Here is a 16,954-nt window from a genome sequence, read left to right as displayed (position 1 = left end):
AAATTGTTAATTTGAATTCCCCTTTTCTATTCTGAAAACATTGTATAGATGTTTTTTCGTATTATTATGCGACAGGTATGCACCAGCCACACTAATAGAAACAACAAAGGCAACATCAACAGCAACAACGACGCTCGGAGCAACAACTACAACAACAACAATAGAAACAGCAACCACAGCCATAAACTTGTCTGCAACACAGGAAGCGTTTAAAGGAGCTCAAAGGTCGGTGCTTAGCAGGATAACAGGATCTGAGTGGAACGAGCTGCGAGTGACAAATTACTTGAAATTAGTAAACGAAATAGGAATAACAAAATTTATAATTGCAGCAGCGCACACACACACACACAAATAATCCAAACACACACACACACAAACATAGATACTGCGCATGTATGAGATACATGTGAAAGAAAAACAAAACAAACAAAAAAAACAACAGAAATAGTTTATATTGAAGCAAAGCAAAATCGAAGAGATGAAAAAAACAAAAAAACAAAAAACAAAATAATATATATTAAAATTTTTAATTGCAATAGGCATTTTTACTACAAGCGTAACAGAGACAGAGAGACACTAGAGAAGGAAAGAGAGAGAGTAGGAATGAATTTATTAAGCAGCTTAATAAATCCAGAATTGAAGAGGTTACCAGTTGGAAGATAGAACTTTTTGAAGAATATATGAAGTACATACCGTATGGAAACATTATTGTATAATGGCTTAGTTATTAATTTACAGGCAAACAAGCAACAAACAACTACAACAACAACAATAAACAAGCAAACACAATGAATATAAGCAAAAAGAAATAATATTATTAAGAACAAAAAACAAACCCAATACGAATTGCACATTAATTTTGAAGTGTATTTAGCACAAGTCAAAAAAAAAAAACAAAAAAACAAAAAAAAAACAAAGAATTGTATAAAAATGAACTCAAAACACACAAATCGATAACAAAACACAATTTGTAAGCGGTGTGGCGAAATTGTAGTTGTATTGTACCATACTTATATATTTATACAAAATATATATATGTATATATATATGTATATGTATATATATATATATATATTTAATTAGTCTTAAAGGTTTTCGAGAGAAACAAAAACCGCACGTAAAAATGCTTTTAAATTGTCAGCTTTTTTTCATGGAAACATTTCATTTTTTAAATTGTATGTACATTATTCTACTATTAATCTGGCCCTATTTTTTTACACTGTTGTCTATTTAATTTTGAATAAACAAATCTAATTTATATAATTAATTAGCTTAGTTTAGATCGTTGTTTCTTTATGATTTACATGAAATTTATATGTTTAAATTGTACACAGAAAATAAATATTGAAGAACAACCACAACAACAACAACAAGAATAACAGCAAAAGCAAAAAGCAATAATGAAACAGAAATCAACAAATTGATAAACTTGAATGAAGAAAAGAAACAAACAAAATGGAAAAGCAAAAGCAAGAGAAAACTGTCTTCCACTGTTGCTGCAATATATATATATATATCTATATACACTTGAATTATGAATGTTTTAATTGTTTTTATGATTACCATTACTATTAATTATATGTTTAAATTTAGTTGTCCGTGTAGCGTCGCTTATTTAATATTATTTTATAAATAGAGTGTGTGACTGCAATTAATTTTAAATATTCATCTGGCTTTCAACAGAGACGAAAACTAAAGCAAAAAGCAAAAAACAGAAACAAATACCAATACCAACATCTGTTTAGTTTGTAAAATTAGTTCGTAGACAAGCTTTAAACAAATCACAATTCAAATGGCCCAACCTTATGAGACGCAAAATGCCAGCAACTTTGTATTATCTGGTGTGTGTGCATTCAACTTATCGTGCTGTGTCTGTTGCAACTGTCACGGGATAATTTGCGCCTTTCGGTTGCAATCTTATGTAGAGCATAATTATATTTACAATGAAAGTCTTCTGCTTTAGTTATTGCATCAGTTCTTTCAATTTGACAGTCAACTCACAACACTCACACACACACACACACACTTTCTTATTTGTGTAATAGTTAGTTATTAAAAATATATATATATATATAAAAAAAGAGAAGAAAGGTTAAAATCCAATTTGAATTGATTTACAAATTTTTAAAGCCGCACTTACTTATAATTTACAAATTAGTTTCGTTTAGCTTTTATGTTTTTTTTATGAATATAGTTGAAAACAAAATTTTATATGATAAAATAATTAAATTTTAGTGTGTTAATGTTTATATAAAAAAAAAGCAAAACAAAACAAACAAATAAAACAAAGTTTTTATCAAACGAGACGTGTGAATTATTACAGTGAAACAGCAGCTGCAACAACAACAACATCAAATATATTGCTTACACTTTGTGTTTCGTATTGGCGAAAACAAACTAAAAAACACGAAATATATGCAAGATAATTTGAATAATTTTGTTAAAACTTTGCAATATACATAATCCCAGGCTAATGAACAAGCAACTGCTAAACAGCAACTCAGATAGCGAATTTGTGCCAATGATTAAATATTATCAAATATATATACATATGTATATATATATGTATACAAAATACAACTTAAAACTTAATACGTAAAATACAAACCAGCTATTTTAATAGAGCCAATCCACAAAAAAAGGAAAAAAGGAAAAAGAATTAAGCAACCTACGGATAATCCAATCAACATCCTTCCAGAACTCTGTCGGCATTGAAATTCGTCAATTATGATAAGTGCAAGCCGCAAATATTTTGGCAATTCGCAAAATGTAAAAGAAACAAACGAAAGTAAAATAAATAAATCACAACCAATCAACTTTTGACACGCTCTAGTTTACAACAACAATATGAAGAATAAGAAGAAGAGAACTTATACAATACAAGGCATAAAGTATACAAGGAATAAATAGAAACTTTTGGCAACCAACAATTTCGACCTGACAAAATTTTTTAAGAAGAAGTTTACCAGAAAATACACAAAGTAACAAAACTTGAAGTTGACCCACAAACACACACACATACACACTCAAAGCAAAAATGGCGTTTCGGATACAAAATTCTAAAATTCAGGTATAAAAGAAAAACAAATAGTGTTGTATAATGTTAAATTTTTTAAAAAACAATATAAAATATTTAACTATTTATAAAAAAGAAAAATCACAAAAAAAAAAAACATAAAAATGAATAAGAAGAAAATGTGAGTAAACTATACATAAGCTTGTTCAAAATTTACAACGTGCTTTTACAACAACAAAAATTATTGTAGAAACCAGATTTGGATGTGTATAAATCATACGTATGTATATGTACTATATTTTTTCAAAAACAAAAACTGTATTTTAAAAGGGCTTTTAAGAACATTCGTAACCAAAACAACAACAAATATTATGAAAGAAAGGAAGAGAGAGAAATAAGTAAAAATAATTCAGTTGTGAACAATTCGCACAGTTTCAATGAAGATAAGTTGAGGAGAGAATAAAATACGAGCCGAGCTGTTTTGATAGTTTTTAACAATCTGGAAATGTATATGTACTTAAGTAGTTTTTTGGGGTTACAAGAGTTTTTAACAAACATTAATCTACATAGAGCTAACACTTTGATGAAATTACTAGTGGCAATCCTTAAACGATAAAATACAATATTAAAAAAAAAAAATGAAAAAAAAAAAAATAATAATAGTGAATAGACCCAAGAGAGAAACTTTGCAAAATGTTGTTTGCGATTTGTTTGGTTAATTGTTAAACAAATATATTTAGCCGCAGACGTGTGCTTATATTAAGTGAATGATTGCACAATTCTTAAGCAGAGGCACTCGAGTCGAGGATGCGACAGTAGCGAAATTACTTAATTGAATTAATGGATATTATGGATAATTGATTCTTTGATTTGCCAACGACCTGAACGCTTTGTAAGAAAGAATTAACATTAACATTAACATTAACATTTACAGAACTTATTTGTGAACCTAATTACTAAGCAGTTATTGTGAACCTAGTTGTAAGCGAGCAAACAAGTTACAAGTATTGCATACACACACATATACATATACATATGCATATATACATATACATATATACAATGGCATATATATACATACATGTACATCTACTATGCATTAGCATACATACGGATATTTCATATTGAATATTTAGTGCAGAGGCAGAGAGTGAGAGCCAAGTGCCCTCTGCGACCTTTGCACACTTTCCAAGCTCCTCCCATTCACAATTCTCATGTACAACAAAATGATGCAGGATATTTGCATTTGAACAGGAACAGGAACAGGCTGCAGTCATTAGATGCACGGGTTAGCCGCCAAAATGAGTAACAAAATTTATAAATTAACAAAAACGGCTCGCATAAGCCAATCACATACACACACACAGACACCTACATACACACACACACACACACACACACAGACGAACTCAGTAACAGAAACAAATTCACATGCAACAAAGTTTATACATAGTATATATATACATACATATATTATAAAAAAAGATTTATTGAATAAAATGATAAATGCATTCATAACAAAGGTCTATCCCTCTCTATATACATATAAGAAACTTAACAACTTTTTGAGATTTTACAGTTCTAATATGGCTGCAGCAGCTGGCTATGCCACAGACTCTGGCACTAGCACTGGCTCTGGCTCAGCCTCAGGCACTATGACTGGCAGCGCCAAGTCCTCAATGATGCCTCGAGCTGAGCTCAAGATGGTGATATCAGCGCAGTTCTTGAAGTTCTCCTGGGCACCACAGCCCATGGCGCCGCTGCCGTCCTCGCAGATGCCCCAGTTGTTGCCTAAAGATTAAAGATTAAAGAAAGACGAACAAATATTGAAAACATATAAAAGAAGAATTGAAGAAGAAGAAGGTCTATATCTCTACATGTGAATGGCAACTCTTACCCGCCGTATAGGTCCAGCGGAGCACGCAATGCTTGCAGCTGAGGCCGCTGGGCAGCCGAACGCTCAGATCGTAACTGCCGGTCTTTGAGCCAATGTAGTACTTGGTGCTGCCATCGGGGAACTGGAGGGGATACTTGTCGAAGCAGCGCTCCGACTCGGCGCCGAACTCGTCCAGGCTGCACAGGTGGAAGCTGAAGTGGCCCAGATGGTTGGCCGTGATCAGCACGTTTATCTCAATGACGCCGCCGCCGATGTAGCTCTTCACTATGACCCCAGCACCGAACTTGCCGCCCAGTTCGTTGGGGCGTGGGGGGGACAAGCTGTAGTCGTCGCCGCACAGGCCGCAGTTGCCATTGTTTTCGGTTTGTTTCTGTAAAAGGGAATCTATAGCTGGCGCTGGAGCAGAGCTGAGGTCCACTTACCCAAAAGCCGCCACAGTACAAGGCGCTGTCGTCATAATTCTTGGGCGCTGAGGAGTCGTAGCGCCAGCGAGAGGATCGACCCACTGGACTCAGCATCATGCCATGTCCCTCGGCCTGCCTCACCAGGCAACTGAGCAACGCCATCAACGCGACAGTGGAAATCAGTTTGGGGCTTATCATTTCTTTTCACTTTCAACTTTTCTTTTCACTGGTCTCCGAGTCCCAGTGACCGAGTCTTATATATCTGCACATTTCTAGGCCTTATCGTCTGTGAAGACTTCTGATTCTAATTGGTACACCTGTTATCAACCGTCAAAGCGATCGTATAACCGTTATTGGCCACTTATCGGTGTCTTCTATCGGCTTTTACAATCGCCCAATTTTTGCAGAATCGTAATATCTGGGAACAGGAACCATTCCAAAACAACGATGACACATATAAACAAAATAAATATTTGCGACATGATTTCACATTTTCGAATTGCTTTAATATAGGAGAGCCTTGGGTTATATTAGGTACAGTGGATATTCGAGAGAAGAAATTGTTATTGATATAATTCATATTTTAACTAATATTATTTCTGAATTTCAAAAACTTATTTCATTCAAAGATTTTATCCAACTCCAGCCTATTATCCATGCGAGTCTTTACTGTACCCTCTTGCTGATAAATTAAAAATGAGGTATATGACCTTAATTTGCCTTGGCTTTACTAAATGGCTATATTGTCTTCGGTTCAAGGCTTCAGCGAAAGTTCGCAGAGTTATATAACTGACCCTGAGATAAGAGTTTAGTTTATAACTCTTTATTGATGTTTTCAAGCAATATTCACAGTTAATTGCCACCAATGTCGATAAGCGAGTTATAACTGTGATTTCATTATATACATACATATGAATAAGAAATCATTATGGCTTTGCCCCATTTGCGAATTGAGTCGCTTGATCATCTTCCCCTTTACATATATGATATTTATATATATCATAAATTAATAATAATAAAAAAAAAGTAAGAAAATTCTAGTCGGGGTGCTTGACAAGGGAACAAGAAACTAATGCAGTGGCAAATACAAATAATATTCAATATCATTTGTGATTCGTGGAATTTGCTAGAATGCACGCATACCAACATGGAAAGCGGCCCATGCTTGTTTGAGTGTATGTGTGCACACGCATAGAGGTAAAGCTTTGCGTCTCTTTGCTCATCATGTAAAGAAGTATTTGATGAACTCTACAAAAGTCGCTCTCTCTCTCTCTGTCTGCCTATCAAAGGAAAGGGACGCAGAAGAACTAAAGACGATCATTCAAGTTGTCTATATGTATGCGGCAGTATTAATTTCGTATTTATATTTAAGTATAACAAAGCTAGAATGCTCACAGCAGCAGAGAGTGTTCCCATTGGTCACTTAAAGCTGATCTCTATGATCTGTTCGTATGTCTGTCTGCATATCTGACTCTCTGGCTGTCTCCCTGTCCATCTCACAGTTTGGCTCTCCGTTTTTTTTTCTCTCTCTCTCTCCGTCTCCCTCTCCCCCTCTCTCTCTCTCTCCCTCTCTCTCTCACCCTCTCTCTCTCTCCCTCTCTCTCTCTCTCCCTCTCTCTCTCACTCTCTCTCTCACTCTCTCTCTCACTCTCTCTCTCTCCCTCTCTCTCTCTCCCTCTCTCTCTCTCTCCCTCCCTCTCTCTCTCTCTCTGGCTAATAAAACAAAGAGGCACAGAAGGACTACAGAAATGTGCTGCTGTATTTGTTTCGTATTTATATTTAAGTAAAACGAACTGCTAGCAGCCGGAGAGCGTGTTCCCATTGGTCACTTAAGGCTCGGCTGCAACGAACCCGAACTGGCACCGGGCTCAACATTTGAAGTCGACTTAGTGTTTGAGTGAAAGTCTCCCTATATAAAGGGCTGCAGCGGCAGCATTTCTTCAGTTGCCCAGGTCTGGTGGGGGTCATTTGTACAGTGCAGTAAAGTTAAGTGAAGTGAAGTGAAGTGAAGTGTAGGCAACTATTCAATGTCCGTTCAGCTAAGCATCAAAGAGGAAATTCTCAGAAGAAATTCTTAGATGAAATACTTTGAAGAAATATTTAGAAGAAATAATTGGAGGAAATAGAAGCAATAAATTCGTTTACTCCAATTTCAATTTATATTCTGGTGTATGCCTTGGGTACCTGAAGAAATCAGCAAATTTAGGTATAAATAAAGAGTCAGGACATTCTATTAAGCTTGTCCTTGAACGTATGATTGATTTATGTCTTGGATAAGCAAGTTTGCTTATACAATAATTAGGGTGTGTGTCTTGGCTACGCAAGAAAGCAGTTCAATGCAAGTTAAATTTTAGGTATAAAGAACGACAGATAGGTCGAATCTAGAATTCCGGTGGATGTCTGGGGTAATCAATTGAACTCTAAGGTATAAATAAAATACCAACATTTAGGTCAATGTACCAATTGATGTTCCGGTTCATGTCTTGGATAAGTCGTTTATCATCTTAATTAGTTTGTTTAAATATATGTAGCCTGGCCGTGAACGACTTTGGTTTAATTGAATATTTGGCTTCGTTTCAGTACAAAATGTTCAGGCATTGGCCTTGCTCAAGCCTCTACGGAGTCGATCTCCTCTGGCACGGCAGGAACGGGAGCGGAACGGGCCATTTCCTTTAGCATGTTGCGGCCCCAGTAGATGCTCACATCGGCGCAGTTCTTGAAGGTCTCCTGGGGACCACATCCCAGGGCGCCAGTGCCATCGCCACAGTTGCCCCAGTTGTTGGCTGCACAGATGTTCAATGGACAAATATGTATATCTATGATATAGCTGCAGCAGAGCAGCACACTTACCACCCACGTAAGTCCAGCGGAGCACGCAGTGGTGACAGGTGAGACCCTCAGGCAGGATGACGGTCACATCGAACTCGCCAGCCTTGGTGCCGATCTCAAGTCGATCGCTGCCGTCGGGAAAGCGCAGGCGATGCTGATTGAAGCACTCCTCGGACTCCCCCCCAAAGGCATCCAAGTTGCACAGATGGAACTCAAAGTGGCCCAGGTGGTTCGTGGTGATCTTGACGCCAACTGTGATGGCATTGGCAGCTGGATAGCTCTTGGTAATGACACCATTGCCGCCAATCTGGCCGCCGATCTCGTTGGGGCGCGGTTGTGCAGCCGAGAAGTTGTCGCCGCACAGGCCGCATCTGCCGCCATTGTTTGCCTGGGTCTGCATGGATGAAGTGAAAAGTAGAGACTGTGAGTTTTGGGCAGGGAGCATTTATCCGGCTGGTTGCGTGACCCACATATAAGCCACCGCAGAAGAGCTCGTTGTCGTTGTAGTTCTGTGGCGCAGATCCGTCGAAGCGCCAGCGCGAGGACCGACTCGGCGGGCTCAGCATCATGCCGTGCGCCTCGATCTGCTGCAGACCGATGGCCAGAAGGAGTACGGCGCTTAGCAGGTACTTCATCATTTCGTCAATTTCACTTTCACTATGTGCACCCCAGGCTGTGTGCAGGCCTTATATTTCCCAGGCCGCTCCATTATCTGGATCCCGATTATCGAACGGAGAGTTTTACGACAGCTCTTCAGCTGCCACCCAACGTACGTTATCATTTTGAGGGCAACACGCAGCCCATGTATACGCAAATAATAATAACATTAATTTGTTTATTTTGGGGACCACTGCGACGGGGAGTCTATGCCAGCGAAATCCGCTCAAAGCCCGGATAAGCATCTCTAATTGGCATCGTAAAGAGCGCTCATAAAAATGTCAACTGTATGCAAAGAATTTGAAACATTTTTATTTATAAACATCTTCAAGTACTTTCTGGGGGGCCTCAACAGATCAATGGGCTTATCAGAGATATATGTATGTGAATACATACATGCATGTGTGTATATACGCATCTGTTGTTTTTTTCATACTCTTATCAATTATCAGATTTCAAAAGCATTTCTTGTATTTGCATTGGCTTTTGCTTTTCTTGTGAATGAACTCGATCAATAATATATTGAAAATGAAAAAAACTGATTGACTGACTGAGTGAATCAATGACTGACAGAGGCGTATTGAAGCTCAACAGAACTGGTGGGATTCCCAATTAGCCATCAACAGATTTTACCGTTGTAGCCTCTGATTTTCATACTCAATGTTTACTATTTAAAATTGTTATTCATATTTCTGTTATGTTTGTTAATATTTCCAGTGAAGCTCAAGCAAGCTATATTCATTTCATAGCTTTTATGTCGTATGTAAACAATAACTGCTCTTATACGCCGAACCCATTCAAAATGGGAATCAGGGTATAGGGTTTATGAAAATGTATGCCAAATTGGAGAAGGAAGGAAGACGAAACAGACCCCATGAAGTATAAATAATGTTGAACAGGGCATGAAAGTCAATCGATCTGCGTATTTGTTGTTTACTATGCAAGCAAGGCTCACAGTCGAGCAGTCTCGAATAGAGCACTCATATTTGATACTTCTCTTGTTTTGTTTACCAGCCGCGCTTAGTCCGCATTTGGCTTTGTTCAAGTGAGGATCGATATAGGCAATCGGCGTGTCAAAAATGGCCAATCTGGAGCAACATCTACAGCTATTGAACGCCAAGTTTATAAATATTGACGCAAATCGAAGATCGTACACCCATCACTATGGCAGGCTACGTGATCAGCTTTATTCCATGCTAAGGCAGGAGGAGCCACTGGGGAAATGGTTATGCGGACATAAGCTAGGTGGTGCGTGGTCTATAGAAACGTTTATCATCTCTTGATGACCTTCTCGTCTTATCCTTAACCTTATGTCTCCTCTATGTATTTCACACACAGGAAGTTACGCAGATAACTTGAAAGTGACCAAGCCCGATGAGTTTGATTTGGTATTGCACTTGACATTTCCAGAGAATGACAAGATTATTGTGAGAAAGAACAACACTAGAGCTGGCCATGTAATCCTGGACATGACGAATGTGCTGAAAGCGCTGCACAAGCAACGTCATAATGAAGTCACCCTCGTGAATTTGAAGAACATCGTGAGTCGTCAAAATTTTCTGGTCGAGAACAAGTTGCAGGACTTGATAAACGGCGCTGTGACGCGAGCTTTGAATAAGATGAATAAACAAATCGAAGTCGATGGTAAAGTGACGCCACTCGTCTATAGGCGATGTGGACCGGCATTTACGCTGTTCATTAATGAGCGCAATATGAAGTACTCTGTGGACTTTGTGCCAGCCATCAGGCTGAAAGCAGAGCAAAATGTTTTGGCCCAAGAGCGTAGGAAATATTTTCGAAATATCTCCCATTGGAGCGCGATTCCGAAGCCCTTAAAGCAATTCCAGAACAACAATGTGTTTTTTAGGGCTTCTTACGATGAGGCCGAATGCGCCATGCTGAAAGGCAATTATAAACTAAAGGACGTTATCAGGCTTATGAAGAAGTTCCGCGACTCAAAGCAAAATATCAGCACCATGAAGAGCTACTACATCAAAACCATACTACTCTGGCAAATAGATGCGAGGCCAAAAAATTATTGGAAAACCAAACAACTCCATGAAATATTGATCGATGTGAGGATTATACACATATCACTAAATATACATATACTTTTTCAAATTCATTCTTTTTCTGCAGATGTTCAGAGAGCTGGAGAATTGTTTGGCACCGAATGGCAAGAATGGAAAACTTTTATATTTCTGGGACTCGAAACTAAATTTATTTTCAGAATTGACTGAACATCAACGAAACGATATGTTGAATTGTATTTCAGCTGTGATCGATAAACTTACCGCAGCAGCTACCAATTTAACAGATGCCATTCGTGAGGATATAACAAACTCATTTAGTATGAAAAATAATTAAAATTAGTTATATGTATTCATTATTAATTTATTAATTTTTATTTTAAATTAGCCAATCGCTTGGAGCGGTCTGTAGAAGATAATGAGGAGAGTGAGTAGACAATCCAATCGCATCCCCATTCGAATACAATACATCAAACAATTTATACTTAACTGTAACCTATATATATTATATTTGATTAAATGGAAGAAAAAATATATAAATACTTGTACTTTGACAAAGTTTCATAAATGGGATTAATTTTTAATCATTTTATCAACGTGATTCATTTTTATACAAATTTAAATAAAACGCGCACTAAAAAATGCGTCTCGCTATTAACTCAACAGACCTTCTATCAGTCAATCGGGCTTAAAGTGTCTTTAGACAAGTTGACCAAGCGAATGGAATAAATAATAAAATAAAATTGCAATTTTATGTGCAAGTGATCAACAATTATTAAAGTTAGACAATTATTCTAAGATTCCAGTCGGCACCCCGATTTGAGCTTACGTGAAAAAACTAGGACTAATGTAATTTTCGAATTTTTGACATTCAAATGGGTAACGGTTGAAAAATTAAAATTATACATATTCGTAATGTATTTGTATTTACCGTACTAAATGTGCAGTAATTTATTATTATATTCATGCAATGTATATAAAAATACCAAGTTTTATTTTCAAATAGGTCATGTTTAAATTCAAAGGGAGATTTGTGTCACCGGCATAAAGAAACAATCATCAAGTCGTCTTAAATCGGCAAATATTAGTGAGCTCATATCAAATCCATTTTTTGTTTGGTGCGGTTAGTGCTTTTCGTTTTTATTATTATTATTATTTTTTTTTTTTTTTAAATTTCTAATAGCTGTTTAGCTGCTTAATTTTTGGTGTAAAACAACATGAAGATTGGGCTGGCATGACATATTTATTCCGTCTTTAACTGCTAAATACTTCTTGTTTGTCATACAACTAATTGGACATTTTTATGTTTTCAGAATGCAGCCACACCGATTGTGAAGATAATCGATTCACTTGTACAATCGACATCCCACACAGCTAATAAATAAGCTATTCGAATTTTCTCTAAAAATCAATGAAATCAGTGTGAAATTAATGTAAGTATTTGCTCCGTGTATGATTTATGGCAACCTCAGCTCACAAACAATGTTCTTTTGTATTAATGTTGGTTACTTTATTGAATTTTCAACAAAACATGACGCATCTGCATTTGGATACGCCTTTCATTTATGCCGGACACACACGCACACACACACACATGAACACACATGAACACACATGCACACGCATACACCAAACAACATTTGTAAAACACTCGCACACGTAAACACGCAGTGCGTACTGCTCAGAACCACACACAAACAAGCACAAGCAGGCATCAGCAGTCAAAATAGATACAAAATAGTCGCCACCAGCAGCAGCAGCAGCAAGTGCACCTCCTACACAGTCGAACACACATTGGAGACATGGCGCAAATAGTGGAAAATCAATTGTTTGCTGCGGCGCAAGCGATTGAGCAACAGTTGGATCAGGAGATCGATCGTCTGGACAGCTTTGACTCGGATGATTTGAAAGCCCTGCGAGAGAAGCGCATACAGGAAATGAAAAAGTTAAACAATAAAAAGCAGGAGTGGTTAAGAAACGTGAGTCTAAAAGAATCCCATCTCATTGTTTTTAATTTTAATTTTATGTTTGTTTTAGGGTCACGGGACCTATTCTGAGCTAGCCGATGAGAAGGAGTTCTTCGAGGTTTCCAAGAAGTCGCCAAATATTGTGTGTCACTTTTATAGAGATAGCTCTGAACGCAGTCGCATTGTCGACATGCATCTGAAAATACTCGCTGCCAAGCATATAGAGGCCAAATTCTGCAAGGTGAACGCCGAGAAGACTCCATTCTTGACACAACGTCTACGCATCAAAGTGCTGCCAACAATAGCTTTGGTTAAGGATAGTAAAACCAAGGACTTCATCGTAGGCTTCACTGATTTGGGTAACTGCGATGACTTTTCCACAGAGATGCTTGAATGGCGCATCGCCCACTCAGGCGCCATTGAGTACAAAGGTGACTTAATGCAACCACCAGATGTTAAGCGCAAACCGTTCATAAATCGCGCACAAAAGACAATACGCGGCGGCTATGACTCCGATGATTCCGATATTGATCTTGATGACTAACGTGGCGCCCACAACAAACGACAAAATATTATCAAACACAGCTGCTTGGTACTTGGTTGCGCCGGGACAAAAACAATCAAAAAAAAAAAAAAAAAAACAACAAAACAACAAAAACAAATCAAAACCTAGCCACATGAATGTAGGAATCCAATTAGGCATACTTTATCGTTATTTATTAAATTGTATAATTCCAATCGAGCTACCGCTACTAACCCTAACAATCCTCACCCAAACACCCATTGGCATATAGATGGGCTCACTAAGAGCTTATGTGGTTGCCTTTCCTCCATTTATATTTAAACACACACTAGTGCCCAGCTAAAAGCCAGCCCTCCCCCTATGTTATACGTTCTATAAAGGCCTTGAGGCCTTTGGCACAATATGAATAGTAGTACTTCGCATGGCATTCGTCGCAAATGAATGTGTGAATATAAAAAGACATAACTGGCCTACATGCATACATATATACACATATATATATATATTTTTAAAAATATTTGACATTTGGCAGTGATGCATTTCCTATTGTAGAAATAACTAACTCACATGTACAAGTTTTTTACATTTATTTTTGTAATTCTACGAATACGTCAACATGAAATCGTCTTCACATTAAATGGCAAGTACGGAAAAGAAATTCCAAATCTGAGTCTTTTTGTATGAATCAGGCAAGAATGTTGTTGAGTAAGATATATGTAGTTACACTTCGATCGTTAATATTATGCTGATTTTCTCTAAGGAGATAATTGATTTGATGGAAGACTTAAACATCTAATCGTTGATTTTGGGCAGAAAATACAAGGGTCCAAAAATAATCTGGACAAAAATATTGTCCAAGTTTCGGACCTCTGAAAAATCGTATGCGTTAGCTGGGTCAAGTAGAAACCGTTAATACCTGCTTGCAAATGTGGGTCATAAAACATGTAGTTAATCCTCGACAGCTTGCACGTCATAAACCCGAGCAGATGCATGTTAAACTTAAATTTACCTGCAACTACAAACAGATATATGTATGTATGTATATATAAAGATGCCGCTGAGTCTGAAGCTAACGCAGTCGATCTTTGATTTTGGCACGACCAACAAGTCGCGATGGTGCTCGATACTGTGACGAGGAACATTGTAAAGTCATTGAAGGATAACTATAGCTACGAGGAAATCGCACAAATGCTGGAGTGTGATGTGGAGAGCGTCGTCAGCTGCATTACGGAGACGGAGCTAAGCAATAGCAAAATGCCAAAGCTAAAGCTGCGGCCGTTGCCGGATTTACAGAATAGACGAGAGGTGGGACGGCCGAAGGTGTTCGAGAATCGCAAATTGGTGGAGAAGATGCTGAGTGAGCATCCACACTACACGTCCATAGATGTGCAGCGCGAGCTTATGAATCAATTTGGCATTGAGGTCAGTCGGCGCACTCTACAACGACGCATCAGTGAGATTAGGGCGCGCCAGTCTCCGGCAAAGAACGGGACTTTGAGTGCGACAGTTCGGCAACGGCGCTTGGAATGGGCGCGCGCTCATGCGGAGTGGACTGTGCAGGACTGGCGCAATATCTTCAATATGGACGATCACAAGTCTACGATGGGCACAATGCCCAAGGAAATATATGTGGACACATTGCTGGGCCCAGACTGCGGTGATTGCAAAGATTTGAATCTGTTGGAGCAACTAATGAACATAATACAGCCCAAAATACAGGATCAGGCACCTCAAAATGTCAACGAATTTCGATCGGTGCTCTACGACATCTGGCACAGCGATCAGGAGCTGGTCAACAAGATTGAGCAGCTATACGAGACGATGGCATGGCGTGTGGAGGCAGTTCTAAAAAACGGCGGCGCAGAGATCGATTGTTAAATAGATGCAGCTAATTGAGATACATTTTGTGATAACATAAAGATACATAGACCTTAATTAATAGGCGAATATATTTTTATTAAATAGTTTAGCTTAGACTAGAGTTTAGTTTTATAAAACATACAGTTGTTACATATTCGTATAGCGAAGCAGGTTTGCAGGCGTCATAAATTGAATTACAAATTAAACTATCTTCTGCGTGCACACACACACACATTGAAACGTACATATGTATGTATATTGGAATTACAAATAAATGTGAAATAGGAAAGTTACGTTCTACGTTGAAAGAATCGGTGAATTTCAGCTACGATTCCATTTACTAGCATTTAACTTATCGCGGTCTAACAAATTAAAATGGAGTCATTAGCCAACTCGTGTTAAATCATTGGTTAACTGGATAACCTTTGGCGTTTGCTGGGCGACACGAGCACAGCTGCCGGCTGGTTCTGTTGCGCACCAGAGATTGCGTCAAAAATGCTCGTCTCAGAGCGCTGATATTCGGTGCCTATGTTCTCTAGATTAAGATCCGCATTCAGCACAAGGACCTAGAAAAATAGAAGCCATTTAGAAACTCTTAAGACCACGTGAATAAATTCGTCTCTAATAAACCTTGCACTGTTGTGGACGGCGCTGGTGTATTAGCCAATCCTCGTGCAGCTCGTGCAATTCTTGTAAATACTTTAGGGGTACGCAGCTCTCCTCGGAGCGTGCACGCTGTCGTATGCGTTCGTATGCAACCTCAGGCGAAGTGCGCAAATAAATAATCAGATCAGCTTGCACGTGTATCGACTCGGCAATGAATTTGTACCACTCCTGCAGCGTATTGTACATGCCAAGCTCCAGGGATCCATTGCGATACATATTCTCAACAAAACAATACCTGCCACAATAAAATAAAGTTAGTTGGAATTCAAATTAGAGTTAATCATTTTCGGACTACCGTGAACTGAAAATGGAGCGCTCGATGATTTTCAATTTTTTGTCAGTGGCTGCCGTGTGGGCTTGAAGCATCGTTAGTGTGACGTATGACTGAAAGGGCATGGCCCATTTCTGTGGATCTTTGTACATTTTTTCAAGCAAATTAACACCGTTCACATTACGCCACTTCTCAACGGGCTCTGTGATCAGGCAGACGTCTTTCTCATATTTCTGAAAGTGGTTCAAGAATGTCGTCTTGCCGCTGCCAATATTTCCCTCAATTAGCACTGTGAAAGGCTGCGTGCCCTCAGCGAACTTTCGGCCATTGGATGCGCTTCCTTTTGCTGTGGCCATCATCGCTGCCAAACTAGAATCTGTGCGTTAAAAATATATGTATTCTATAAGTAAATCTATATGCAGATCTTCAAACGAAGCTATTCGTGAAATTGCAAAAATAACGAAATGCAGCTGCTGTACAGTAAGACAGATTTCCCGAACTAACACGCCTCCGACCGATCACGATCCGTATCGAAAATAGTAAAAGAGCGGGAACTCTCTTTGAAATGGCGGAAATTTTAATGTTTGTTTTGGTTGTTGGTAACAGCTGTTCGATTAACAATTAGCATATTAAATAAAAATCGATAAATTAACAAAGAGTAAATTACATATGTGTTTGATGACTTTATTTGATGCTATCATATTTTACAAGATTATCACATAAGTTAGGAAGTACGATTTGTTATGTAGTATATCTTATTTTTAGCCACTTTGTTTTTCTTTGAGCTGAGTAGGGCCGCAAACTGGAACGTGGAAAATACCGAAAACATTCATT

General features: G+C 38.1%; 7 protein-coding genes across 21 annotated transcripts in view; 4 read left to right on the top strand and 3 right to left on the bottom strand.

Moving 5' to 3' along the window:
* The window catches only part of cic (Putative transcription factor capicua), a 55,903-nt gene extending 53,214 nt beyond the window's left edge, over window positions 1–2,689 (top strand). For 13 of the 14 annotated variants that reach the window (XM_089476404.1, XM_089476401.1, XM_089476405.1 and 10 more), the window contains one exon: window positions 49–2,689. In XM_089476404.1, coding sequence (XP_089332530.1) covers window positions 49–95 — 47 coding nt within the window. In that variant the 3' untranslated portion in view covers window positions 96–2,689. The remainder of the gene's footprint in view (window positions 1–48) is intronic. The other variant, XM_089476407.1, reaches the window with a different exon arrangement.
* Window positions 2,690–4,487: 1,798 nt separating this feature from the next.
* On the bottom strand, window positions 4,488–5,701 carry LOC108620995 (uncharacterized). The gene is made up of 3 exons (XM_018018062.2): window positions 5,336–5,701; window positions 4,914–5,283; window positions 4,488–4,807 (listed from the first exon to the last, which is right to left on the bottom strand). Exons 1-3 carry the CDS (start codon window positions 5,513–5,515, stop codon window positions 4,620–4,622), a joined length of 738 nt encoding a protein of 245 aa, XP_017873551.1. The 5' UTR covers window positions 5,516–5,701; the 3' UTR covers window positions 4,488–4,619.
* A 2,061-nt stretch (window positions 5,702–7,762) lies between these two features.
* Window positions 7,763–8,824, bottom strand: LOC108620996 (uncharacterized). Its single transcript, XM_018018063.2, has 3 exons — window positions 8,617–8,824; window positions 8,168–8,540; window positions 7,763–8,100 (listed from the first exon to the last, which is right to left on the bottom strand). Exons 1-3 carry the CDS (start codon window positions 8,782–8,784, stop codon window positions 7,925–7,927), a joined length of 717 nt encoding a protein of 238 aa, XP_017873552.1. The 5' UTR covers window positions 8,785–8,824; the 3' UTR covers window positions 7,763–7,924.
* Window positions 8,825–8,858: 34 nt separating this feature from the next.
* LOC108620992 (cyclic GMP-AMP synthase-like receptor 1) lies at window positions 8,859–12,524 on the top strand. Of its 2 annotated transcripts, XR_016271646.1 has the most exons (6): window positions 9,532–10,051; window positions 10,142–10,878; window positions 10,943–11,153; window positions 11,222–11,260; window positions 12,147–12,266; window positions 12,505–12,524. XR_016271646.1 is itself a non-coding variant. In XM_089476416.1 (4 exons), the coding sequence occupies exons 1-4, from the start codon at window positions 9,883–9,885 to the stop codon at window positions 11,266–11,268; spliced, it is 1,164 nt and encodes a 387-aa protein (XP_089332542.1). In that variant the 5' UTR covers window positions 8,859–9,882. The 2 variants fall into 2 exon arrangements, 1 of the variants encoding a protein (XP_089332542.1); XM_089476416.1 differs by lacking the exons at window positions 12,147–12,266; window positions 12,505–12,524 and having other exon boundaries at window positions 8,859–10,051; window positions 11,222–11,268.
* Window positions 12,525–12,635: 111 nt separating this feature from the next.
* On the top strand, window positions 12,636–13,462 carry LOC108620997 (phosducin-like protein 3). Its single transcript, XM_018018064.2, has 2 exons — window positions 12,636–12,812; window positions 12,871–13,462. Exons 1-2 carry the CDS (start codon window positions 12,636–12,638, stop codon window positions 13,342–13,344), a joined length of 651 nt encoding a protein of 216 aa, XP_017873553.1. The 3' UTR covers window positions 13,345–13,462.
* A 672-nt stretch (window positions 13,463–14,134) lies between these two features.
* Window positions 14,135–15,258, top strand: LOC108620994 (uncharacterized). Its single transcript, XM_018018061.2, has one exon. It carries the CDS (start codon window positions 14,437–14,439, stop codon window positions 15,199–15,201), a length of 765 nt encoding a protein of 254 aa, XP_017873550.1. The 5' UTR covers window positions 14,135–14,436; the 3' UTR covers window positions 15,202–15,258.
* Window positions 15,259–16,944, bottom strand: dnk (deoxynucleoside kinase). The gene is made up of 4 exons (XM_018018059.2): window positions 16,788–16,944; window positions 16,145–16,496; window positions 15,814–16,084; window positions 15,259–15,749 (listed from the first exon to the last, which is right to left on the bottom strand). Exons 1-4 carry the CDS (start codon window positions 16,819–16,821, stop codon window positions 15,594–15,596), a joined length of 813 nt encoding a protein of 270 aa, XP_017873548.1. The 5' UTR covers window positions 16,822–16,944; the 3' UTR covers window positions 15,259–15,593.
* Between the last annotated feature and the right edge of the window lie 10 nt (window positions 16,945–16,954).

The sequence above is a fragment of the Drosophila arizonae genome, chromosome 2 (genome assembly GCF_054131065.1).
Source record: "Drosophila arizonae isolate 15081-1271.41 chromosome 2, UAZ_ARI_1.0, whole genome shotgun sequence".
NCBI lineage: Eukaryota > Metazoa > Arthropoda > Insecta > Diptera > Drosophilidae > Drosophila > Drosophila arizonae.
This window is presented reverse-complemented; position numbering and strand designations above follow the sequence as displayed.